The 26,629-nt window shown below is 45.4% G+C and overlaps 1 protein-coding gene across 1 annotated transcript in view; it reads left to right on the forward strand.

The window, feature by feature from the left end:
* Positions 1–26,629, forward strand: part of sestd1 (SEC14 and spectrin domains 1) — a 188,165-nt gene that overhangs the window by 48,143 nt on the left and 113,393 nt on the right. The window contains 2 exon segments of the mRNA XM_085985980.1: positions 1,016–1,106; positions 17,378–17,491. Of these exon segments, the coding sequence (XP_085842106.1) occupies positions 1,016–1,106; positions 17,378–17,491 (205 nt within the window).

Below are 26,629 nucleotides of genomic sequence, written 5' to 3' on the forward strand. Positions count from 1 at the left end.
TGCACCTGGTCTTCCCTGATGGTCACCCCTCCAGGTACTAACCAGGCCTGGCTCTGCTTAGCTTCCAAGCCTTGCCAGTGACCCTGTCCCTAGTCCCAGGAACAGAGGAAGGAGCCAAGGATGGAACCCCGGGGAACAACAAAAGTGATTATGCGGGTACGGGACGAGAAGTCATGGGAGATGATGATGTATCAAGAATGTGATAATCAGGGGTTATTGAAAGAGCAGTGACACAGAGGTAGCCTGTGGATGAAAGACACTATGTTCCCACCCTCTGGTGCTCCCTAACTCACATTTTCCCTCTTTGCTTTCAAAAGCCTCTTTAATGGCTCTTTTCTTTGACCATGCTTTTTCCCTCTCCTAACTCCCGTCTCCCTCTTGCTTGGTATCCACTGCACGGTGAAGAAATCCAAGACATGTGTCTGTACATGAATGTTATAGAATTTTAAATTGGTAAGAGAAAGTATCTCATCAAATTTACAACAAAGTCGAGTTTCCTTTTGGTACTATATGTACAAATGTTTCTGTGCTGTTAAATATAGGCCTGTGACCTCAATAAATTGAAGACTTTGGTAAAATATAACAAATTACTTCCTGTTGTGAAACAGTTTAATTCATTTTAAGATAAATAGTGAGAGAGTGGAAGAAGAGGAGCTTAGTCCCCTAAATTTAGTCATTGCATAATGTGCTGCATCCAATACCCAATTGCATCTTGAGTTGAAAGACTTTTGTGTTTCTGTACATTTGTAAAATTCAGGCCTTTTAGTTGGAATTGGCATTTTATTTGTTTGCGTATTTTCTTCTCATGACAGTTTTACTGTTTTTGGACGATTTCTGCAACCAGTCTTTGCAGGGGAATTATGAGATTGTTGCTCATGTTACCAGTTAAAAGATGCATTGAAGCTCCTGAAAATATTTTAGAATATGACCTAAGATTTTATTTCTAGTCTTGAATAGATTTGTGACATTTTTCTGGCTGACCCTCTGTGTTCAAGTTGATTTTCTTTTCTTGCAGTGATAAGTGTAAAGCCAGAGGTTTTACGGTTATTGTGGATGGACGGAAATCTCAATGGAATGTGGTGAAGACGGTTGTACTGATGCTGCAGGTGAAGTTTCTTGACACTTACTAGATATGCATGTAACTCGCTTCACAACATATCCAAATTAGATTGTCTTCATTAGTCAGCTCTAGTTTTATTCATGGCTATTAAAATGTACATGATGATGCAGGGGGCATGCTACCATATCCCTCAAATACTAATAACCCCATAAAATTGATGCTCTTCAGAGGAAGGCTCAGATTATGCAAAGAAACTAGATATCTGAATATTTGGCAGAATGTGACGGGTTGTACGATAATGGAACTTGTAGTCTTTTTTTCCCCTTTTTTTTTAAAGAGAGTATTTTATTTTTTTCAGTTGGCTTAGTAGCTTATTGAAAACATACAAGTTAGATTACAATGTGAAATTCATATAAAAGTTTCCTCTCTGTTATTAGGGCTGTAAAAATAAAGGAGAGAGATTTATATGTTTTGGACTAAAGTATTGATGTTTTGGGCCAAATCTTGCATATTTGGCTGCTGTACCTTAGTGCTGGGAAACTTTGAGCTGTATGAGTTCTTGGCTGTTCAGATGAGTTCTTGGCTGCTCAGCATTCACAATTATCTGCCAAAATTCCACCTCCTAATGACTTTTTAACACTGGGTTTTATTTAGTATTTTGAACTAAGCCAAACAATTCAGCATTTATGTAGATACAGGAATCTGTTGAGATTTGTTGGATCCATTGTGTGTCTCAATGGGGAAATTAGTAAAATTGTAGTAACCATAAATTCTATTTGTGTACATAAAAAGCTGTGTTTCATTAGGTATCTGAACTATAATACTGACAAAATTCATCTCATATTGGTAAAAACAATGGATTCGGTTGTCAACTTCTTTTAAGTCTGTTTTTTTTGGTAGAAGTAATAACTATTATCAGTCTTTTGGGTCAGAAATTCTGTTTGGCTACAGAATACTCTCTTCTAAGGTACGAGTAATAGTTATGTTCTTGGACTTCACCAGATTTGAGCAGAGCATCAAAAGCCACTCCCATAAGTGAGCAGTTTTAAGCAATTTTAAGCAAACTGGAGTATGACTTTATACACACAACATCTGGTGATAGAGCATTGTGCAGAATTTGAACCAAAATCCTCATTATCGTAATTAGATAACTGAATTGATCCAAGCCATGTCATTATTCGTCTGGCGGACGTCAGTGTAAAGGTCCACGGGTCCCAGGGACACAGGCGGTACGGAAGCATCCCTGGGATCACGTGGGCCTGGTCCTCCAATCACAAAGGAGGATTCCATTGCAATCATTTCCAAAGGGAATCCCATAATGAGATGCAATGGAATCCCCAAATAATTATACAATTTACTCAATTCTAATAAACATAAATATACTGAATTTGAATTTTATTCATAAGTCCCTTCATTGCACCAACCTCAATAAAAATTTAATTTTTTGTTAAATAATTTTCAGCATCTTAATTTGCATAAACTACATTTAAAGTGTGCATCATTTTTGATTTTTAAATGTTTAATTTAAGGCTTATATATACCCTTACACTGATGAAAACAGGCCCTACACCTGCTTTTACCGACCGTAAGAATTTCGTGAGCAATTGCTGGGCATTTGTTGAGCAAATAGCCCAACTCTACACCAGCAATATTGATTTTCCATGCGGTTCAGATGATCTGCCAAGGATTACCTTGACAGATCGCAAGTTCTGAATTTCGTGCATGTGGAATCCCAGAAGTTGTGGGGCCTTTCAAATGGATTACGACAGCGTATGAGAGTACACTGTCAGGGAGACCGTAATTTCAGGGCCAATATTATCTTGCTGTTCCTCGGTTATACAGAAATGCTCAGTGCAAACTTTGCTAACTCTTGGCAACACTAAACCCAAACTAGCATACATCACTTTAAAAATTGTACCTGAGGCTTTATCTCAAAGCTAAACCTAAAGGTGTTCTCCCTGCTAAGGAAAGCCCTTTATTATTTAAATGGCACGGTTTAAATAAAACAGGGTATTCCATGGTGTAGATTATTACGTTTTCTGGAGAAGAGAGGGGAAAGATTTTCTTTCATCCCTCTTTTTCCTTCTTTGCTGCCTCCTACATTCTCTGATTGCTTCACAATGCTTTGCCTTCCGCCCTCACATCCCTCCTACCACTTTGTGCCATCCCAAGCAAATGTCTTCTACACCTCCCTATGCCCTTCTTCAATCTCTCCCATACCTTACCTAAACTGAGCACCTGTGCCTTTCCCTCCATTCCTACGACCTCTTGCCATTTCTCTCCCAAGTGCCCTTGACTTCCCTACTTCCTTGTGCTCTATGCTGTGAGTTCTGTCCTGAATGGCTATGCATTTCCTCCCCTTGCCTGCTGTGGTCCTGCTTCAAGTCCTATTGCCTTTCTCCATCCTGTCATATTTTGCTGCTTCTGTCTTCCCCCACCCCTGACAAAAATCACTGTTGCTGTACTAATACACCCACATCCCAGAATGTTTTTTCTTTCCCCCCCCCCTCCTTCCTTCCCATGTTCACATATCTTGACATCTTGCTCTCATCACCCTGGTACGTCCAGATCCTGAAAATTCCCTCCCAGAACCCCCTCTGCAGTGCTCCCAGATACAAACATCGCACTCGAACACCACTCTCCCAACCCTATCAAAATGTAGAATCCCAATTCCATCAATGCCGCACTACTTCCAGCTCTCAGTACCCCCTTCCGCTATTCTCGTCTTTCCCCACTATCACCATCATGCTAGTGCTCTCATTCACCCCAGAACTCGTGTCTCAGTACTCTGATAGTCCAATACATCTTTTTCCCTGTGTCCCCAAATTCCTCCGAACCCAAGCCCCTCCCAACTCTTCAAAACACTGATATGCTCTTGCTCTGAACACCAGGACCTTCAGCACTGATTTCCTTTCTTGAAGTTGGCTTGAAATCCGGTTGCAGTTAGGGGAATGACGTTAAAGCGTGCCCCCAGCAATGGAGAAGCCTGTATACTTAAAATAATTCTTGGTGGTCTTTAGGGCAGGTATCCGGTCCAATCCTGCTGGGGTGGGGTATGGTTGCAGTGGTGTTGGACACGGTGGGTCACAGTGGTGGGGTGTAGATCTGGTGAAAAGCTTACACCCATCTGGTGAGCAGCTTGTACCATTAAGCAGCACAGGAGGATAATTGTGGTCATGGGGCAGCTGGGGAGATCAGACTGGAGGGGCATTAGAAGCCTGGTGGTTGTGGGTTGTGAGGAGTGGTTGTAAGGCTGGAAAGATGGGAACGGTGATTCACTGCCCAGTTCCCCCAATGCTGCCAGAATCCTGAACCAGTGCCCTACCCTGAACCCATGGGGTAGATTTTCCCGTACCTGTCGGGGAAGAAGGCGGGACTTCCCCTTTCGGGTTTTTGACCCGCCTACTTCGACGTCCGGCCAATCCGCGCGATTTTCCCTTGATTGACCTTGGGCGGGCTCAGCAGGCCAATTAAGGGCCACCCGGCAACAGGTGACGTCACAGACTGCAATTTCATCTGTCAAGAGCTCTTGACAGATGAAATATCAGCGTTTCACAGCTGTTTGAAGCTGTGAAACACTGACAGTCTGAGTTCTGACATGAGTCATTCTGCGCAGACTCAGTTAGAACTCTCAGCAGCACTCAAAGCTGAAGGCTGTCACTTTTGACATCGCAGCCATTCAGCTTTCAGTTCTGGCTGAGTGATGTGCTCCCGACGGCTACAGGAAGAAAGGCTGTTAAGGTAAGTACAGGTAAGTAAAAGGTCTTTACACACTAGACATACCAAACACACTTACCTTTGCATTCATGCACCCATCACTCACCTGAGCACCGACATCGCGACCCCTCCAACTCCTTCAACCCAACGGCCCGCCTGCTCTAACCTGGCACGGTTTGGAGCCGTCGGGAAACCCACACGAAACCCCTCAAAATAGGGATTAGGCTAAAAACTGCCTGTTAACTACCTGTTAACAGGCAGTTAATTGGCACTAATCCCTTCCCGCCTGGTTTCGGCGGGTCCCAGTGCGGGGCGGGTACCCACCGCCCCTGAAGCTTACGTGGTGCGGGGTTTTGGGCGGGATGGTGTCGGGACCCCCAAATTTGGGATTTTCCCCACACGCCTGAAACCCTGCCTGACGGCTCCACGAAAATCTAGCCCCATGTTTCCAACCCCTGAGACCCTCCCTGCTGCCTGACATTGAGATGACTACCCCGCTAGTGCTGGCAGACTGTTCCAGTGCTGACAGATTCCATGGCTGCACCCCCCATGACTTTTCTTCTCCAATCCACATCTCTCTCGCATCTTGGGAATTTCCCCCCCATTCTCAGTCTGCCCAATTATTATGCTTATTGTAGGACCCTTTTGTGAAATTGGTCTGCCATAGCACCTGCCTCACCATGTGATAAACTTGCCCAGCAGTCAGCAAGGATCCTGCAGGAGCACTATTTAAAGGGCTCGTTGCCTACATAGTTGCTGGTTTGTCCTCTTGGGTTGCTTTTTTTTAATATATAGCTATTTCTACTCCCCATAAGGGAATTCTGACTTCTGGGAACAACAGTGCTGCTGCTGCACTGCTTTTTTTCTGCTTTAGCAACAGTTTTATGCCAGTAACGGGTGGTATGGTAGGCCTGCCTTTGGGCTAGAGGATGAGGGGGAGCAGCAAAGATGACAGGAGAGAGCAGGAGCAGCTGAGAGAAGAGGGAGGAGTAGGACACTTTGAGGTGAGTATTCAGTGAACACATCTCATACCTCAGCTTCACCGAGGAGGCTTGTCACCAAGCTATGCCAACTAAACAGACAAGATTAAAGGCCAAATACATGTACAACGCTAAATCATCACAATGCAGAAGAAAATTATTGGGTGATGATTGGCTCTAATGATGAAGATCTCTCAACTCTTCAAAAAAAAACACAAGATTTCCAAAAATAATTCTGTCACAGAATGATGTAGAGAGATGGGAGGAGCTTAGGCAGGGAATTCCAGAGCATGCGGCCTGGGCAGTTGAAGGCAGAGCCACCAATGGTGAGGTGAACAGAGGGAGGGATGTACAAAAGGCCAGAGTCAGAGGAACAAAGAGTTCGGGTAGCGGAGGTTGTAGAACTGGATGAGATGGGGAGGGGCAAGGCCATGAAGGGATTTAAATGTGAGGAGAATTTTAAATTGGAGACATTGGGAATGAGGATGAACATAGAAGGAAGTTGGAAGGGGATGTGGCTTTTTAAAAATTTATTTCTTATTCGTTTATGGGATCAGGGCGTCGCTGGCAATGCCAGCATTTATTGCCCATCCCTAGTTGCCCTTGAGAAGGTGGTGGTGAGCTGCCTTCTTGAACCGCTGCAGTCCGTGTGGTGATGGTACTCCCACAGTGCTGTTAGGTAGGGAGTTCCAGGATTTTGACCCAGCGACGATGAAGGATCGGCGATATACTTCTAAGTCAGGATGGTGTGTAACTTGGAGGGGAACTTGGAGGTGGTGGTGTTCCCATGCGCCTGCTGCCCTTGTCCTTCTAGGTGGAAGAGGTCGCGGGTTTGGGAGGTGCTGCCGAAGAAGCCTTGGCGAGTTGCTGCAGTGCATCTTGTAGATGGTGCATACTGCAGCCACGGTGCACCGGTGGTGGAGGGAGTGAATGTTTAAGGTGGTGGATGGGGTGCCAATCAAGCGGGCTGCTTTGTCCTGGATGGTGTCAAGCTTCTTGAGTGTTGTTGTAGCTGCACTCATCTAGGGAAGTGGTGAGTATTCCATCACACTCCTTACTTGTGCCTTGTAGGTGGTGGAAAGGCTTTGGGGAGTCAGGAGGTGAGACACTCGCCGCAGAATACCTAGCCTCTGACCTGCTCTTGTTGCCACAGTATTTATGTGGCTGGTCCAGTTAAGTTTCTGGTTAATGGTGACCCCCCCCCCCCAGGATGTTGATAGTGGGGATTCGGCGATGGTAATGCCATTGAATGTCATGGGGAGGTGGTTAGACACTTGCTTGTTGGAGTTCATTGCCTGGCACTTCCGTGGTGTGAATGTTACCTGCCACTTATCAGCCCAAGCCTGAATGTCGTCCAGGTCCTGTTGCATGCGGGCATGGACTGCTTCATTATCTGTGGAGTTGCAAATGGCGCTGAACACTGTGCAGTCATCAGCGAACATCCCCATTCCTGACTTTATGTTGGAGGGCAGGTCATTGATGGAGCAGCTGAAGATGGTTGAGCCTAGGACACTGCCTTGAGGAACTCCTGCAGCGATGTCCTGGGGCTGTGATGATTGATCTTCAACCACCACAACCATCTTCCTTTTGTACTAGGTATGACTCCAGCCAGTGGAGCATTTTCCCCCTGATTCCCATTGACTTCAGTTTTATTAGGGCTCCTTGATGCCAGACTCGGTCAAATGCTGCCTTGATGTCAAGGGCAGTCATTCTCCCCTCACCTCTGGAATTCAGCTCCTTTGTCCATGTTTGGACCAAGGCTGTAATGAGGTCAGGAGTTGAGTGGTCTTGGCGGAACTCAAACTGGGCATCAGTGAGCAGGTTATTGGTGAGTAAGTGCCGCTTGATAGCACTGTCGATGACACCTTCCATCACTTTGCTGATAATTGAGAGTAGACTGATGGGGCAGTAATTGGCCAGGTTGGATTTGTCCTGCTTTTTGTGGACAGGACATACCTGGGCAGTTTCCCACATTGTCGGATAGATGCCAGTGTTGTAACTGTAATGGAACAGCTTGGCTAGAGGCGCGGCTAGTTCTGGAGCACAAGTCTTCAGCACGATAGCGGGATGTTGTTGGGGCCGATAGCCTTTGCTGTATCCAGTGCGCTCAACCGTATCCTGATATTACGTGGAGTGAATCGAATTGGCTGAAGAATGGCTTCTGTGATGGTGGGGACCTCGGGAGATGGTGAGGGATACAAGAAAGTGGTCAGAGGTGGCCTTGTCTGATTGAGATCATGACAGATGCAAGGTTGAATGGGTGGCTAGGAATATGGGCCGGAAAGTTTATATGGAGGGAGAGATTGAGGGAGGACAGAGGGCTATGAAATAAAGAGAAAGGGCAAGCGAAGCTGATATGGAAATTGAAATTACTGAGATGAGGCGTCATTCAGTGAAGATGCCGAGGGAGGATATCTCTGAGAAACTCAAGGTGAGGTTTGAGGGGAATTAGACAATGAAGATTTTAAAGGAGGTGAGGGGGTGAAACAAGGTGACGTGCTCGAAGGACGCAGAAATACAAGAGAAATACGGGGAGGAACCAAGATGTGATTTGGTGATGTCTCTGCCGCCAGTGTGGTGATTTGAGTGGGGTATGCTGTAACGTATAGCCAGGTGAGGAGGCTTCAGCCAGGGGCAAGCCCATTTATCAAGATCCCCCCTGAATTAGACTGACTTTTGTATATGCTGTATAAAGGAAACCAGTTGGCGGTGGGACAAAGTGGTGTATTACTGTTTTGGTAGTAGTTTCTCTTTCTTTTGTAATAGCCGAAGCTCTGACCACAATCTTTCAATCCTCCTTGGATATGGGAGTGGTGCCAGAGGGCTGGAGGATTGCAAATGTTACACCCCTGTTCAAAAAAGGAGAGGGGGTTAAACCTCTTAACACAGGCCAATAAGTCTAATGTCAGTGGTGGGAAAACTACTTGAGACCTTTGTGAAGGACAAAATTAATTCTCACTTGGAGAAGCATAGGTTAATAAGGGACAGCCAGCATGGATTTGTTAAAGGCAAATCGTGTCTGACTAACCTGATTTGAGTTCTTTAATGAAGTAACAGAGAGGGTGGATGAAGGTAGTGCAGTAGATGTTGTATATATAGACTTTCAAAAGGCATTTGAGAAAGTACCACATAACAGACTTATTTCGGAAAATAGAAGCACATGGTATTAAAGGGATGGTGGTAACTTGGGCATGTAATTGACTAAGGGATAGGAGGCAGAGACTAGTGGTGAATGGATGTTTTTCTGACTGGAGACAAGTATGCAGTGGGGTTCCCCAAGTCGTCGCTATTGGAACCGTTGCCTTCCTTGTTACGGATAAATGACCTGGACTTGGGTATAGGGAGTACAATTTTGAAGTTTGTGGATGTAAGGGACTTGGAAGGAGACCGAATCAATATGGTGTGTAGCGAGTATATTTTATTAATAGATTTAAAAGGACACAGCAGTCACAAAGTTATCAAGCTGACTCACTAGCAAAGCACAATCCCTGCGTTCAAGAACGGCTAGTACTACAAGTTAAAGCGATTAATACAACAGACCCGATATTACCCGGTTCTGCTGAGAGGAGCGTTGATGTCAGGACCCTGCCTTCTCTACCTTAACATGTGAAATTTCTTGTACTGTTTTATAACTTGCCTTGTTCATATTCTTTTTAGTCTAACTATTGTGGGAGATTGATAGCTTGCTAGATCAAATCAAGGACTCTTGGCCTGTTGGAAAAGCATGCTGGACATTTAGCCGTTGTAAGCTGTATCTTAACACGGATGATACAAAACTTGACAACGTAGTAAATAGTGAGTGTGATAGTAGCAGATTTCAGGAGGACCTGGACAGACTGGTGAAATGGGCAGACACATGCAGTTGCAATTTAATGTGGTTAAGTGCGAAGAGATGCATTTTGGGTGGAACAACATGGAGAGGCAGTATAATCTAAATGGTACTATTTTGAGAGGGGGGTGCAAGAGCAGATGGACCTGGGGGAGCATATTCACAAATCTTTGAAGGTTGTAGGGCAAGTTGATAAGGCGGTTAAGAGAACGTATGGGATACTTATCTTTGTAAATAGGGGCATTGAATGCAAAAACAAGGAAGTCATGCTGAACCTTTACAAATCACTGGTTAGGCCTCAGCTGGAGTATTGTGTACAATTCTGGGCACACACTTTAGGAAGGATGGCAAGGTCTTGAAGAGGGTACAGAGGAGATCTACCAGGATGATATCAGGGATGAGGGACTTCAGTTATGTGGAGCGATTGGAGAAGCTAGGATTGTTCTCCTTAGAGCAGAGGAAGTTAAGAGCAGACCTAATAGAGGTATTCAAAATTATGATGGGTTTTGATAGAGCAAGTAGAGAGAAACTGTTACCTCTGGCAAGTGGGTCGGTAACCAGAGATCATAGATTTAAAATAATTGGCAAAAGAACTATAGGGGAAATGAGAAATTTCTTAACACAGAAGGTTGTTAAAGCCTGGAATGCACTATATCTGAAAGGCTGATGGGATCAGATTCCATTGGAATTTTCAAAAGTCAATTGGACATGTACAGGATTGGGCTCATTTGCAGGGTTATGGTGGGAAAAGCTGGGGTATGGTTTCTAAATTGGACAGGCACGATGGGGCAAATGGCCTCTTTCTGTGCTGTAAGATTCTATGAACATGTCACTGTACTTTGAAACTGTTGGCATTATCTTTTCCACCATCCTAAAATAAGCTGACTGAAGCATGACATTGAGAATATTTCAAGTATGCGTGAGTGCAAAAATAGACCACCACTTAAGTCTGCTGTAAGTGTTTGTGCACTGCACATGCTATCGCAGAAGATTTATTATCTTGTTGACCAGGCGCAGTAAAATCATACCAGGAAACATCAATGTCAAATATTTATTGTAGTGAAGAGATGAATCTAGGAATTGACATTTGATTGCATGACAGTATACCCTGATAGGGCAGAAGAAAAAGACTGAAAGCATTTTATTCGAACAAATTGTCCTTTCCACAGTTTTAAAACAGATATTTTTCTTTTTACCAATTTTCTCCCACTTCTGAGGACATTGAGTCCTGTTCTATGGACACCAATTGTCCAAGTGGCCGTTATTTACGTATGAGGCTTGATTGTGAGTGTTGCAGGGGGAAAGGGCCAACATTACAGGTGAGCCCAATTGTGTCCTCGCTGATATCCATGCACATACACTACCAGACGATGAGGAAGAGGAGGAAGATTATGATAAGGAAGAGCAGCAGAAATAGAACCTTTTTGTCCTATAACTACGGTGAGGAGGACATTGGCTAAGGAGAGGATATGGGGATCAAGTCCATCCATGAGTTCTAGACTAAGATCTTACACCATGCTCCTCTGTCACAGCCCCCTTCACACCCCATGTGCCACTTGCATTTTCACTCCCACGCGTAAGCTATTTTTCCACACAGGAGTAATTAGATAAATGTTAGTGAGGATGTGCTACCAGATGTTTCATGGAGGAGCTGGAGGAGTGGCTAAGGATGTGCCACCTTTTGTGGAGGCTGACTACAAGGTTGCCAATGGTTATGGAGTTGTGTAACCTAGAAATCATGGGTGAAAAGAAGGATGTTCAAGATCAATCACACCTACATAAAGTCTCTGAGGTCAGTCTTGAGGATGTGTGGCAACTGACAGCTGTAACTCAGGAGTTTACAGTCCTCATTTATGACAAAATCAGAGAAGATTAGACAGTACCATGCAAACTAGTTTCCAGATCCTGGTGTTTGGGATGTAGGCCACTGCATGCCGGGGCTTTTAGTATTTGATAACTACCATTAGACCAGGTGTCGCACTGATCAGTGGGGACACAGATCTAGGGTCCAGTGGAATTGAGATGGCTGGAGTCAACCTGCCTGCTGTCTCACAGGGCAGCAACACGTGTCAGACATCCAGCCTTCCCCATCAGAGCACAATGCTAGTCGCATTCAGGTGTTACACCAGGCTGCCCAGGCACGAGGTCCCGAGCCGCAATCAGCAGTGGGTCTTTCCCAGGAGCAAGCTGTAATGATGGAAGGGTCGCCTCAGTTCCATAAGCCTTTTGTACCACAGGAGCAGCCAACCACTGCATAATACTGGCCCTGATCTTACACCTAGGAGAAGCACTAGAAGAAGAGAAAGAAAGGCACATTTAGCCACCCAGGGGAAGCAGTGTCAGGGAAGAGTAGGTTGGCTTCTGTTCACTTTGTATTAAAAGAGAATATGCATTTATGTTGTGCTTTGTTATTCTTGAAAAAACTCTCAGTGGGTGGGGCAGAAGGGTCTGAATCTTCTGGTGGTCTCGCAATCTTCTGGTGGTCTCACATGCCCATGAGCAATCAGAAGTAAGTCCAAGGCTGTCTTTATTGAATGGAAAAAAATTGCTCTTAAAAAGTAATTCCCAACTGCAGTAATTGCTGCTCAAACGTTCGGCAGTCTTCAGCCTCAAAAACTCCTCACTTCTGTCAGTCTTGATTGAACAAGTGCAATTGGAGGATGCACACATTTGAAAGTCAGGGCATGGCTAGTTTTGTGGGTGAAGATTTGTTTGGACAGAAGGTTTGATGGACATAAAAGATCAAAGAGACGTGCGTATTGTAGTTAAGCGCGTAATTCACTTACTGTATATCCAAAATTCCGCAATCTTTTATGCCACATAATTTGTGCACAGATTATGTGTGTATCTGGGTGGAAATGTGGAGGAAACTCCAGGCCAGGATATTTAGAGTAGCAGTGCTGCTGGTCCTCATTTAAATATATCTAGATTAGGTACATGGAGATGCAATGGAAATAACCACATTACATTTGGAAATTCAGGTGCTTTGTTTTTGGTGTGGAAAACTGGGGTAAATAATTTCTGCTCAAATCTGCTGGCTAGTCAAGTGATATTAGGTCTCAGAAATGCCATAAACAACATGGAATTTCATGCCAGTATCTAGCATTCTTTGTATGAGTGGGGTGACTTCTTGATGGAATTTAGCATTTTTGGTTTTAAAAGATTGTAATTTTCCTAACATTAGATTAAGTAGCACAAAAATAAATAACTTGCTTTATCCTGCGATTGGCATGCAGTGTCTTGAATTGTAAGTGGCTATAATACAGTCCTAGATTAAACATTGACTTATGTCTGCAGCCAATTTTTTTTAATTTATAGTAGCAAACAAGAGCTAAATAAACATATAGGCCACGATTTCGCCTATCTGGGCGGCTTCAAGGTGCGAGAGGCCGCTGCAGCATTGATCCCAGTGAAAAAGAAGATCTTCCCCTAATGGGCCCTGTTAGGCTCGCCCTGCACATTTCCCGGTCCAACTAAAAGGTGCGAGTCTGGTGACGTCACTGGATGACGTGATTCTGACCGGTATATTTAAAGGGACCATGACCCCATTTGCTGTCACTTGCAATTTCAGACAATTCAGTGCTGGCAGTGTGTGCAGGTCTGAAGTGTGAGCTCCCAGCGCCAAAGAGCAGTGCCTTGCTTCTCTGATGACTCCCTCCATCATCTTGTGGAGGGAATGAGAGCACGTAGGACGGTTCTCTTCCCTACGGATGGTAGGAAAAGGCCTCCCCAGCAGACAAAGGCAGTGTGGCTGCAGATAACGCAGCAGGTAACGGGGATGTCAGTGGTGGTTCGCACCTGGGTGCAGTGCCGGAAGAGGTTCAATGATCTTCTAAGATCAGGAAAATTGGGTATAAAGCCACACTTACCTTGATGCTGCTGTGCTTGTCATCACATCCCCACCACTCTGCATTGCCAACCCTACTCCTGCACAACGTTACTCACCCCAACATCCCTTGGATCTTCATCCATCCTTCTATCTCTATCTACATTATCAGGTCCCCATCTTACTATGCACCTCTCACACTCAGCTTTATTGTAATGCAATGACAGCAACTCACAACACAAAAGGAGGCAACTTGGTATTCGCAACCCACTCCATCAAAGTCTCCCTGTAAAGCTCTATCCCATTCCATTCCTTGCACTCATTCCATCACTCTCACTCAACCTTCTCTTCTTTCCCTCCTTGCAGGAAAAGATAGTCCACAATAAGAGGAAGAGAACGGGAGGAGGCCCTCAACAAGCCATGGCATATTTGACCACTGCAGAGGAGACAGCACTGGACCTGCTGGAAGTGGGGGATGAAGAGAGGGACTCATTAGAAGAAGCTGGTGACAGAATTATTTTCCATACACTTGCATGCCTTTCAGCAGTCACTCATATGGGGTCTGATGTCAACAGAAAATTAATGCTCATCATCTGGATAATGGTATGTGTCTGCAGTTGACATCTCGTATATTTAACTGATGTCTTTACTCTCTCTCAGGTCCATCAAGATCCACCCCCCCAACTGTCCAGGAGGAACAGCAAGAAGACTCCTCAGAGGAGCCTCCTGCCTCTGAGGACGCAGCGTCACCTCAGACAATGCAACGCAGCACCAGTGCAGAGCCGCACACCTCGGTGTGTTCGTCATGAGATAGAGTAGTGTTGTCACCTGGTGTCTCGCAGATCACAAGTGAGCAAGAGCAGATGGTGGAGACAGTGACAGCAGTGGAGACTCCTCGTCGGAGGGCGCAGGACACTCCCAGGTCTGCTCAGCTGCGTGCAGACGCTTCGCCTCGGGGGCCATCCAAGAAGAGGGAGATCCTGGAGCTGCAGGAACAAGTGCAGGAGGCTCTGACTGGTTTCGTGACTGCGAGTGTGCAGAGAATGGAGGAGTCCTTCTCCAACATGAGCACCACCGTGGCACAGTCACTGGCAACTATAGCTTCCTCCATGGATAGGATGGCCACCTGCACGCCACCTCCACTGTGCCAGTCTCATAAGAACATGGTTTCACTTCAAAATAGATGGTCATCTGTGGAGGATAGATGGGCATCTATGGAAGAGAGAAACCAGAGGCTCATAGATGTCCTTTGTAGGAGGGATGTCAGTATAGACATGGGCCCTCATGGCCCCTATGAAGTGCAGCAAGGTGCTCTCCAACTACTTGCTAGCAGGGAAGTGCGGGTCACCTATGAGAGGAATAATGCTGGGAGGGGACATGGAAGTGGGGGCTCCTCTCCAAGCGCTCAGACTTCCACCTCCTTGCCAACCCGTCTGTCAGAGCCCCAGATGCCTTCTCGGACAGTGATGGCCGAGTCTGCCCCTGCACAGTCCCAGGAGGAGCAGACTTTGACGATACCCTCACAGGCTCCAAAGCCCAGAGGACAACCACCAAAGGCGTCTAAGCAGGCGCAGTGGAGAGGTGAAGAGGCTGCCTCTACCTCTGCTGAAGCCACAGGGGTAACACCACGTACAAGCACCCGGAAAAGAAAGATCCCACACAAATAGTCACTCGGGTGTCTTTTTCATTATCACTATCATCTTTATAGTATATGAAATAGTTGTAAGAAATAATTTATTTGTCACACTTTGCAGTCATTGCCAAATGTTTGTGCTCAAATGGAAGTGGCAGAGTGAACGGTCAGGGGTCATTTCGCATCCAGCAATGGTGGCGAGAGTGAAAACAAGAGACTAGTCATTGTTTGACTGTTCTTTGGTGTTGGTGTGGGGTGATGCCAACCTGCATGTGGCAGCCACATGTCTGAACAGCATATAGTTAGTTAAATCTGGCATTGATTAGGGCATCCCTGGTGTGACGGGCAGCAACGTGCTCACATACTGGTCGCAATGGCACCGCCGGCTCCTCCAGGTCTTCGTCATCTTCGTTTTCAACCTCATGGTGCTCCTCCTCCTCTGATGATGATGAGGCTGTGCGCACTGCGCCGTCTTCCTCATCCAGTGCTAATCCTCGCTGCTGCGCTCTGTTGTGCAGGGCGCAGCAGACCACTGGAGACCCTGGCTGGTGCGTGTGGAATGGCTCCTCCAGATCTGTCGAGTCATCTGAAGCGCATTTTCAGCAAGCCTGTTGTTTGTTCTATGACACTTCGTGTCCAGGTGTGACTTTGATTATATTGTCCCTCAGCCTCGTTTATTGGCCTCCTCAAAGGTGTCAGGAGCCACGTCTTCAGGGGATAGCCCTTGTCTCTAAGCAGTCAGCCAGGAAAACTGTTTGGCGGAGCGAAGAGCTGAAGGATGGTGGAGTGGCGCAGGATGTAAGAGTCATGGTAGCTACCAGGGAATTTGGCGCACACATGCATGATAATCTTCCTGTGGCAGCTGCACGTTGAGGGAGTGGAAGCCCTTGCGGTTAACAAATACTACTGAGTTCTGATGGGGTGCCCTGATGGCCACATGTGTGCAGTCGATGATGCCCTACACCAGTGGGAAGCCAGCTTAGAGCAGCAAAGCCGAGTGCCTGCTCATTGACACTGGCTTCATCAGTGGCAAAATGGATATAATTGGTGGACTTGTTAAAGAGTGCATCGGTGAGCTGTGTGATGCATCTGTGGGCGGCCGACTGCGAGATGTCGCAAATGTCTGCTGCAGATGCCTGGAAGGAGCCTGAGGCGAAGAAGTTGAGGGCAGGGGTGACTTTCATAGCCATTGGCAAGGGGTGTCCACCCCTTCCTCTGGGCTGCAGGTCTTGCTCCAGTAATCCGCAAATGTCAGTGATGACCTGGCGTGATAGCCTGAGCCTCCTTTGGCACTGCTGCTCCGTCATGTTGAGGAAGCTCATCCTCTGCCTGCAAACCTCGTGTTGGAGGTATCGCCTCCGGCGCAGTGCAGCCCTGCACTGATGCCCTCTGCCCTGTGCAGCATCAGGTGGTTCAGGAGAAGGTTGGTGCTCTTGTTGCTGCTGCTGGTGTGACTGGTTCTGCTATTGCTGCAGCTGATCGTCCTCAGATTCTGAGGACCAAGGTGAGAGAGCATAAATCATGCCCATTCTGATGTTAGATATGGTGAGATATGTTGTTCCAGGGAGGTGACAGTGAATAGAGAGTTTACTCCAAACACTTCCAAACTGCATAAAGCTGAAAGATCTCTTCTAAATACTGAAGGCTCCAGTTTCTGAGATTGGAAAATGCAACAGCTGTGAAATGGTAGCTTTTATAACACTTTCGCACCTACTCAAAGCAATGGAGAGTTGTTGAAAACCCGACATACTTACCTGACTTGATCCCCGAGCGACGTGAACCTCGTGAAAAACTTAGAAAAATGGTTAGTAGCTGGTAAAATGCTGCCTAAATACCTTTTAAACACCCTCTTAAGTATTTCCATTGGCTGACGTGCCGGGTTTGCAAAGCGCAGGCAGAGCCAGCACTTGGAAAACTTACAAGGAGGCGGGTTCAGAGCGGGCTACCGTCCCGCTGTTGATCTTTTAGATATTGACAGCAGACCCGACTCCAAACCCGCCCTCTGAGCATCGGCAAAATCCAGCCCATAGTTTGGTTTCCAGTCACTAATTCATATATGAATCAAGAAAGTTAACTCCTTGATGTTTCTAAAGATCACGTGCCTCGGGTGTTGCCTTAGACTTCACTTTCCTGTCGCTGTTGGCAGTGGCTGTGTTGGAGAAAAAAACATGGCCACTGTGAACTGAACTACCTTAATCCTACCTGTGTTCTCTTTACAGGTGCTATGAGTAGTCTCTAATATTTCCAGTATCTCTGTAAAGTTGTGGGGTAAAATGTATTTTGTAAAAGCCTCTACATGTGAAAGTGATACAGATTTTCTTCTGTTACCTAGAATGTGATTCCAGCTGAAGTGTCTCTAGTGTGTGTGGTGAAACCAGATGAGTTCTGGGACAAGAAAGTGACTCATTTCTGCTTCTGGAAGGAGAAAGATAGACTAGGATTTGAGGTACGTGAACAATGACGTGTTCTCCAGCATTGGTATTGTATTTTTGAAATTATTTAACCTGGTTTACAGCTTCCAATATTATTTTGCATTTATTATATACACTGTCAGTGTAGAAATGAAAACCAGGTTCATATCCACAAACACAAAATCTTCAGAGTTATTGCTCATTGTACTTACTGATTGAAACCATGATAAATATTTAGGGCTGGATTTTCATTGGGCCGTGGAGTTGGTACTGGAGGCGTGTGGGGGTTTAAAATCCCGAAATCGGGGGTCCCGACCCCATTGCGCCCCCAACCCGCCTCCATGCCAGTTTCAAAGGAGACCCGCCCCGCACTGGGACCCGCCTCCCCGAGGCAGGAAGGGGATTAGTGCCAATTAACTGCCTGTTAACGGGCAGTTTTTAGCCTAATCCCTATTTTCATTGTTGAAATGTGGGATTCCCTACGGCTCCAAACCACGCCAAGTTAGCGAGGCGGGCCGTTGGGATGAAGGGCTTGGAGGGGTCGAGATGTCCGGTGTTCAAGTGAGTGATGGGTGCATGAGTGCAGAGGTAGCGTGTTTGGTCTGTGTAAAGTGTTTAAAGAAGTTTTACTTACCTTTATAGCCTTCCTTCCTTCAGGTCTCTGGAGTCCCTCAACTCACCGGCACAGAAAGCAGAATTGCCGCGATCTGTCAAAATCTGCAGCCTCTGCTTTCTGTTCCGGGGAGATCTCTAAATCATCCTGAGAGGAAGGAATTAACCTGGAGTACGGATTGTCAGTGTTTGACAGCTTCAAACAGCTGTGAAACGCTGATATTTCATCTGTCAAAAGGTCTTGACAGATGAAATGTCAATCTGTGATGTCACCTGTTGCCAGGTAGCCCTTAATTGGCCTGCTGAGCCCGTTGGGCGGGCTCAACAAGGTCAATCAAGTCAAAATCATGTGGGTTGGCTAGAACTCGGTGGAGGCTGGACTACAACCCCAAAAGTTGTAGTCCTGCCTCCTACCCGCCTCCTCAATGAAAATCCAGCCCTTAGTCTTGAAACACGTATTGAACATCAATAGCTATTGTTTTCAGTAGGTAGATTATACACATCTTTCTGCCTTTCTGAAAATTACATTTTGTGTAAATAACCAAGTTATTTAAAGCTGGTGGTATGAAAAATAGTATTTTAATAAATTTGATCTATAATAATTGACTGTTACTGTATTTTGATGTTTTTGTTAAGTAGGCTTTACTGGGTTTATATTTATAGGATTGCTGCTTGGTACAAGGCAGGAGCCTACTGAGGTTCACTTTTTTACTTAACTTCCTGAAAAGTAATGTGAAGAGAATTTTTATTTTCAAATTTGAAAGAACTATTATAACCGAGCTTTTGTATGAAAATTAAATCAAGTTCTTAGGATTAGGCACTTTTGTTTTTTTTTATTTGTACATGTAAGTTGATAAAAGATGGCTGAAAGAAAATATGTTTGTTGTGTTCTTATGCAATAAAACATAATTTGGCTAAGTAGTGAAATTGTCATCCATGTTGTAATCAGTTTCCTGGTTGTTTGTCCAAATTAGATTTGGCATATGTTGGATGCAAAACCCATCACTGCGTCAGAAAGATTCAATTATCACATCATTGTGGTCAGATGTGTGATTCCAACAGCTTTTGAGTGATTCAAGAGCTCAGTTCATTAACCTGTTCAACTTGCTGAAAATGGATTGGAATAATCAGTAAAATCTGCGTATTAGAGGCTAGAGACTAACCTCTCTTGAAAATTTACTGAAATGGACTGCCTGGGCTAAATTGTAGAATTGTAATAATAGTCTTTTAATTGTTAACCATTGTAAATGCAGCTGATAATCTATTTAATTTATTTTTTAGTGAAATTAACCATGAATTGAAAATGGAATAAAACCTTGTTAACATTTGGCAAATACTGGTTCTTTTTAAATGTTGCAAAAGCTTAATTTGCTAAGTTTATTAGGAAAGCATTAAAATAATTGAAAGCTTCTTCTGAAGGCATTGTCTCTGAGGCATGCAGACCAGTAGGACCCTGGTTTTTATTCCTGATCTGTGCTAAATTATCTGATTTTAATCAATTGGCTGCAGCATTCTTGGATTAGGGAAGGAAAAATAGCAAGGACTCTTGCTCCTGATCTCTCCTGTTTTTTTCTGGAAATGCAGATGTGGACATTTAGCAAGAGCATGATCAGGCTAGGTTCTGAAGTCTTTGATAGTTAAATAGCTTCCCATTGCTCATTGTCCAAGTTCACATTCAATTAATGGTTACTTGAAGGGTGATAGCTGTCTGTGGAATCGTACTCTAGCAAGGAAGTCACTGCCTTTCAGGGGTGTGAGCAAATTGGATAGCAAAAGGGGGGGGGGCAAGGTATCTTTGAATTACATTATTAAATAATTTAAAACAGTAGAATTTGTGACAGGATGCACTGTGTATTTTAAATTAGTTTACTCATAGGACTGACATTGTTTGTGCATACAGGACTGAAAATGTGATGCAAATGCAGCTGTTCCCTACAGTATCACTTTCTTACAATAGCAAAATTCTGCGGATGCTGGAAATCTGAAATAACAACAGAAAACGCTGGAAAAACTCAGCAGGCCAGGCAGCATCCGTGGAGAGAGAAACAGAGTTAACGTTTCAGGTCGAAGACCTTTCGTCAGAACTGGAAAAAAGCAGGAAATGGAGCAGATTTAAAAGCAAGTTTAGGGGCTGGGAAATGGGGGAGGGGATAAAGAACCAAAGGGAAGGTCTGTGATAGGATGGAAGGCAGGAGAAGTAAAGAGGCATTAAGAGATATTGAAGGCAAGAGGAGGTGGTAATGTGACAGGTTAAGAAGCAAAGGATGGCTCTAGATGAAGTGTGAATTGCGCTGGCAGAATAAAAGACAGCTGCCATGTGGGAGGGGGAAAAAAAAGCACAAAGTGTGGATAAAAAATATAAATATGATAGAGGCCGAGGTTATGATCTGAAATTGTTGAACTCTATGTTGAGTCCAGAGGGCTGTAAAGTGCCTAATCAAAAGATGAGGTGCTGTTCCTCAAGCTTACACTGAGCTTCCGTGGAACAATGCAAGAGGCCGAGGACGGTGAGGTCTGAGTCGGAATGGAGTGGAGAATTAAAGTGACAGGCAACGGGAAGCTCGGGGTCCTCCTTACGGACTGAACGGAGGTGTTCCGCAAAGCGGTCACCCAATCTGCATTTGGTCTCCCCAATGTAGAGGAGACCACATCGTGAGCAGCGAATACAGTATACTAGATTGCAAGAAGTACAAGTAAATCACTGTTTCACCTGGAAGGGGTGTTTGGGTCCCTGGACAGTGGGAAGGGGGGAGGTATAAGGGCATGTGTTGCATCTGCTGCGCTTGCATGGGAAGGTGCCGGGGGAAGGGGTGCTGGGGGTGATAGAGGAGTGGACTAGGGTGTCGCGGAGGGAGCAGTCCCTACGGAATGCTGAAAGGGGAGGTGAGGGGAAGATGCGTTTGGTGGTGGGATCACGCTGGAGGTGGCGGAAATGGCGGAGGATGATCCGTTGAATGTGGAGGCTGGTGGGGTGAAAGGTGTAATACCTCACATTTATCTGTATTTATTTGGCTGGTCAATGGTGACCCCCCAGGATGTTGATGGTGGAGGATTCGGCGATGGTAATGCTGTTTAATGTCATGAGGTGGTTTGTCTCTCACTTGTTGGAGATAGTCATTGCCTGGCACAAGTGAAGAGTATCACTTTCTTACTCTTTCATCTCTTAGTTTTTAACAAGTTGACTTAGTAAGTCAGTAAAATAGCATTGTTTTTCATGGGTAAATCTGTATACATCCACTCAATTTGCATCAAAAATCTTTCAATATCACTCTCACTCTTGAAATTCATTATCATGAGCAGTCTCCAACAGCATTTTGAAAATCACTAAGATTTGATGGCTTGCTGTTTCAAGAGGGTTGACAGATTGTAGAAATAGTAGCCACTTATATAATATAGTTTTATAATGCTACTTTCATAAATACAGTAATAGGGATTACTTTCAGAACAAAAATGCACGTAAACCAAGCAGGAACCAAGAGACTCGCAAGTAACATTGAGGCAGCAATCGAAACATTTAAACTAGATAGGCAGGACAAATCCAATCTGGCCAATTACCGCTCCATCAGCCTACTCTCAGTCATCAGCAAAGTGATGGAATGTGTTGTCGACAGTGCTATCAAGCGGCACTTACTCACCAATAACCAGCTCACCGATACTCAGTTTGGGTTCTGCCAGGACCACTCGGCTCCAGACCTCATTACAGCCTTGATCCAAACATTGACAAAAGAGCTGAATTTCAGAGGTGAGGTGAGAGTGACTGCTCTTGATTTCAAGGCAGCATTTGACTGAGTGTGGCATAAAGGAGCCCTAGTAAAATTGAAGTCAATGAGAATCCAGGGAAACCTCTCCACTGGCTGGAGTCATACCTAGCACAAAGGAAGATGTATGTGGCTGCTGGAGGCCAATCATCTCAGCCCCAGGACATTGCTGCAGGGGTTCCTCAGGGCGGTGTCCTAGGCCCAAACATCTTCAGCTGCTTCATCAATGACCTTCATAAGGTCAGAAGTGGGATTGATCACTGATGATTGCACAATGTTCAGTTCCATTCACAACTCCTCAGATAATGAAGCAGTCCATGCAGCAAGACCTGGACAACCTGGGCTGATAAGTGGCAAGTAGCATTTGTGACGCACAAGTGCCAGGCAATGACTATCTCCAACAAGTGAGAGACAAACCACCTCCTCATGACATTCAACAGCATTACCATCGCCGAATCCTCCACCATCATCATCCTGGGGGGGGGGGTCACCATTGACCAGCCAAATAAATACAGATAAATGTGAGGTATTACATTTTGGTAGGAAGAATAGTGAGGTCACTTATCACTTGGAGGGTGCAAGTCTACGTGGGGTAGAGGAACAAAGGGATCTTGGAGTACAAATACACAAATCACTAAAAGTTGCGACACAGGTTAGCAATACCATTTTTAACAAAAGCAAACCAAGCACTACGGTTTATTTCTAGAGGTATAGAATTGAAAAGTAGGGAAGTTATGCTAAACCTGTATCGAACCTTGGTTAGACCACACTGTGTACAGTTCTGGTCGCCATATTATAAAAAGGATATAGAAGCACTGGAGAGGGTGCAGAGAAGATTTACAAGGATGATACCAGAAATGCGAGGGTATACATATCACAAAAGGATGACCAGGCCCTTTTCTCCTGAAAAAAGAAGACTGATGGGTGACCTAATAGAGGTCTTTAAAATTATTAAAGGTTTTGATAGAATGGATACAGAGAATATGTTTCCACTTGTGGGGAAGAGCATAACTAGAGGCCATGAATATAAGATAGTCACCAAGAAATCCAATAGGGAATTCAGAAGAAACTTCTTTACCCAAAGAGTGGTGAGAATGTGGAACTTGCTACCACAGGGAGTGTTTGAAACGAATAATATAGATGCATTTAAGGGGAGGCTAGACAAACATGAGGGAAAAGGGAATAGAGGGTTATGCTGATTGATTTAGATGAGGAAAGTCAGGAGGCTCATGTGGAGCATAAATGCCAGCATGGACTGGTTGGGCCGATTGGCCTATTTCTGTGCTGTAATCCTATGGTACTCTCCACTTGCCTGGATGAGTGCAGCTCCAGCAACACTCAAGAAGTTTGACACCATCCAGGATAAAGCAGCCTGCTTGATTGGCACCCCATCCACCACCTTAAACATTCACTCCCTCCACTACCGGCACACCGTGTGTACCATCTACAAGATTCACTGCAGCAACTTGCCAAGGCTTCTGCAACAGCACTTCTTTAACCCGTGACCTCTACCGCCTAGAAGGACAAGGGCAGCAGGCGGATGGGAACACCATCACCTCCAAGTTCCTGTCCAAGTCACACACTATCCTGACTTGGAAATATATCGGCGTTCCTTCATCGTTGCTGGGTCAAAATTCTGGATTTCCCTGCCTAACAGCACTGTGGGAGTGCCTTCATCACACAGACTGCAGCAGTTGAAGAAGGCGGCTCACTACCACCTTCTCGAGGGCAATTAGGGATGGGCAATAAATGCTACCCACATCCCGAGAATGAATTTTTAAAAAAAAATGAGGGCAGTGAGTAACTGGATCCCAGATGAGACTGTTCATCAGGCAGAAGGTAGACACAGGAGGGTACAGACATAGAAATTCGAGACATATACAAATCCAGGACTAGGAAATGACAGACACTGGGGGTCATGAAAGGAGGCAAATCTAAAAGATGATATATGTACTTGAACACTGGAAGCATTAGAAATAAAATTCTGATAATAAAAGGCTGATGTGCTGGCATGCAACTGTGATATATTAGAAATATCAGAAACATGATTAACACTGGGGGATGGTAATGAATACAGCATTCAGGGTACAGAGTAGAGGTAAAGCAAAGGTAGAGTGGTCAGAAAATATGGTGGGTAGGCTTGTATGTCAGGATCACCTGGAAAATAAGACTCAGAAGGAAGACAATTTGGTCTATGAAGAAATAAAAGTATGTGAAAACAGGAGCTTTAATTTAGTGAGTGACTTGAATCAACCAAATATGTATTAGAAAAACCCAAGCTGTTTAGAGCCAGAATAATGCATATACTGTACTGCATGACTACTTCATGAAACATTTGGGAAGCCATAAGAGACGGTGCTCAACTTGACCTGGTACTTCTTTGTGACCCAGATATTGTACAGAAAATGAAAGTTGTGGAGCCCTGAGGGACAGCACCACAGAAAGATTAAATTCAATATGATCTGGGATTTAGATATTCTGAAGACAAGGAGCCAGTTATATAACTTTAAAAGGGCTATCTTCAAAGAAATAAGAGATCAACTCAAACAAATTGATTGGGGGAGGTTGGTCAACAGCATTTCAGTGTAAGTGAAGTGTAACATCTTTAAAGGATTAAAGCTTAGCATGCAGGATAAGTACATCAGCAAGCTTAGACTAAACAAGCATGACCCTAAATGGACCAAGAAACAAATCAAAAGTTTAATTTTTTTTAAAAAGGAAAAATTACCGCTAGGAATTGTGCAGAGAGAAAAGGGGCAGTGTTCACTTGGTTAAATAGTTCAACATACTATTGACTTGAGTATTTTGAGGATGAGTATAGGAATACACAGAGTCATGTTAATAGAGCAATTCTCTTTCTCTCTTAGGCAGTCCCTCGGAACAGAGGATGACTTGCTTCCACATTAAAAATGAGTTTTCAGGTGACTGATGAGTCCAATGCGGGACCTACAGTCTCTGTCACAGGTGGGGCAGACGGTGGTTGAAGGGGCGGGTGGGTGGGGTACTTGGGTTGACTGGCGCTGCTTGCGCCCGGCTTCTGCTTGCGCCCGGTGAAGAGACTCGAGGTGTTCGACGCCTTCCCAGATTCTTCTCGTCCACTTTGTGTGGTCTTGGGCCAGGGATTCCCAGGTGTCGATGGGGATGTTGCACTTTTTCAAGGAGGATTTGAGGGTGTCCTTGGAGCGTTTCCTCTGCCCACCTGGGGCTCTCTTGCTGCGTCGGAGCTCCGAGTAGAGCGCTTGTTTTGGAAGTCTCGTATCGGGCATGCGGATGATGTGACCCGTCCATTGGAGCTGATCGAGCGTGGTCAAAGTTTCGATGCTGGGGATGTTGGCCTAAGCAAGAACACTGACATTGGTGTGCCTATCCTGCCAATGGATTTGCAGGATCTTGTGGAGGCAGTGTTGGTGGTACCTTTCCAGTGCTTTGAGGTGCCTGCTGTACATGGTCCATGTCTCTGAGGCATACAGCAGGGCGGGTATCACTGCTGCTCTGTAGACCATGAGCTTAGTGCCGGGTTTGAGGTCCTGGTCTTCAAACACTCTCTTCCGAAGGCGACTGAAGGCTGCACTGGCACACTGAAGGCAGTGTTGGACTTCGGCATCGATGTCTGCCCTTGTTGACATTAGGCTCCCGAGGCATGGAAAGTGGTCCACTTTGTCCAAGACCTTGTCGTGGATTTTGATAATCGGGGGGCAGTGCTGTGTGGCGGGGGCAGGTTGGTAGAGGACCTTTATCTTACGGATGTTTAGTGTAAGGCCCATGTTCTCGTACACTTCGGTGAAGGTGTTGACGATGGTTTGGATTTCGACCTCCGAGTGAGTGCAGATGCAAGCGTCATCTGCATACTGTAATTCGATGACAGAGGATGGGACGACTTTGGATCTGGGCTGGAGGCGTCGGAGGTTGAACAGTTTCCTGTTTGTTCTGTAAATTAGCTCCACTCCAGTGGGGAGCTTATTGAGGGTGAGATGGAGCATTACAGCAAGGAAGATCGAGAAGAGCATTGGTGCGATGACACAGCCTTGTTTGACCCCGGTCTGTACGTGAATTGGGTCTGTGGTGGAACCGTTGGTCAGGATCATGGCTTGCATGTCGTCGTCAAGCAGGCGGAGGATAGTGACAAACTTTTGAGGGCAGCTGAATTTGAGGAGGACACTCCATAATCCCTCACGGTTGACAAGTGTCGAAGGCCTTTGCGAGATCAAAGGCGGCCATGTACAGCGGTTGGTGCTGTTCCCAGCATTTCTCTTGTAATTGACGCGCGGTGAAGATCATGTCCATTGTCCCCCTTAGTGGGCGGAATCCACATTGCGACTCTGGGAGGAGCTCTTCGGCCACTGGGAGAAGGTGATTGAGGAGGATTCTTGCGATGGCTTTCCCTGTGGCAGACAGCAGGGAAACTCCTCTGTAATTACCGCAATCGGATTTGTCACCTTTCTTGAAGATGGTCACAATTACGGCGTCTCTGAGATCCCCTGGCATGCTCTCCTCTTTCCAGATAAGAGAAATGAGTTCATGAATTCGCGCCAGTAGTGCTTCTCCGCCATGCTTTAGTGCCTCGGCTTTAGTGCTCCTGAGGCCTTGTTTTTCAGTTGTCAGATGGCCTTTTCAACCTCATGCTGGGTTGGGGTTGTGCTGAAATGGTGGCGGGATGGAGTTGAGGACACTCGCATCAAAGACAGAGTCTCGGTTAAGGAGATCTTCGAAGTGCTCCTTCCAGCGGGCACTGACTGCCTCTCTGTCCTTGATGAGTACCTCTCCGTTCTTGGGCCGCGGTGGGGTAGAACCTTGGGTGCTTGG

The sequence above is a fragment of the Somniosus microcephalus genome, chromosome 4 (genome assembly GCF_052327205.1).
Source record: "Somniosus microcephalus isolate GS21.2 chromosome 4, FLI_Smic_1.0, whole genome shotgun sequence".
Classification (NCBI taxonomy): domain Eukaryota; kingdom Metazoa; phylum Chordata; class Chondrichthyes; order Squaliformes; family Somniosidae; genus Somniosus; species Somniosus microcephalus.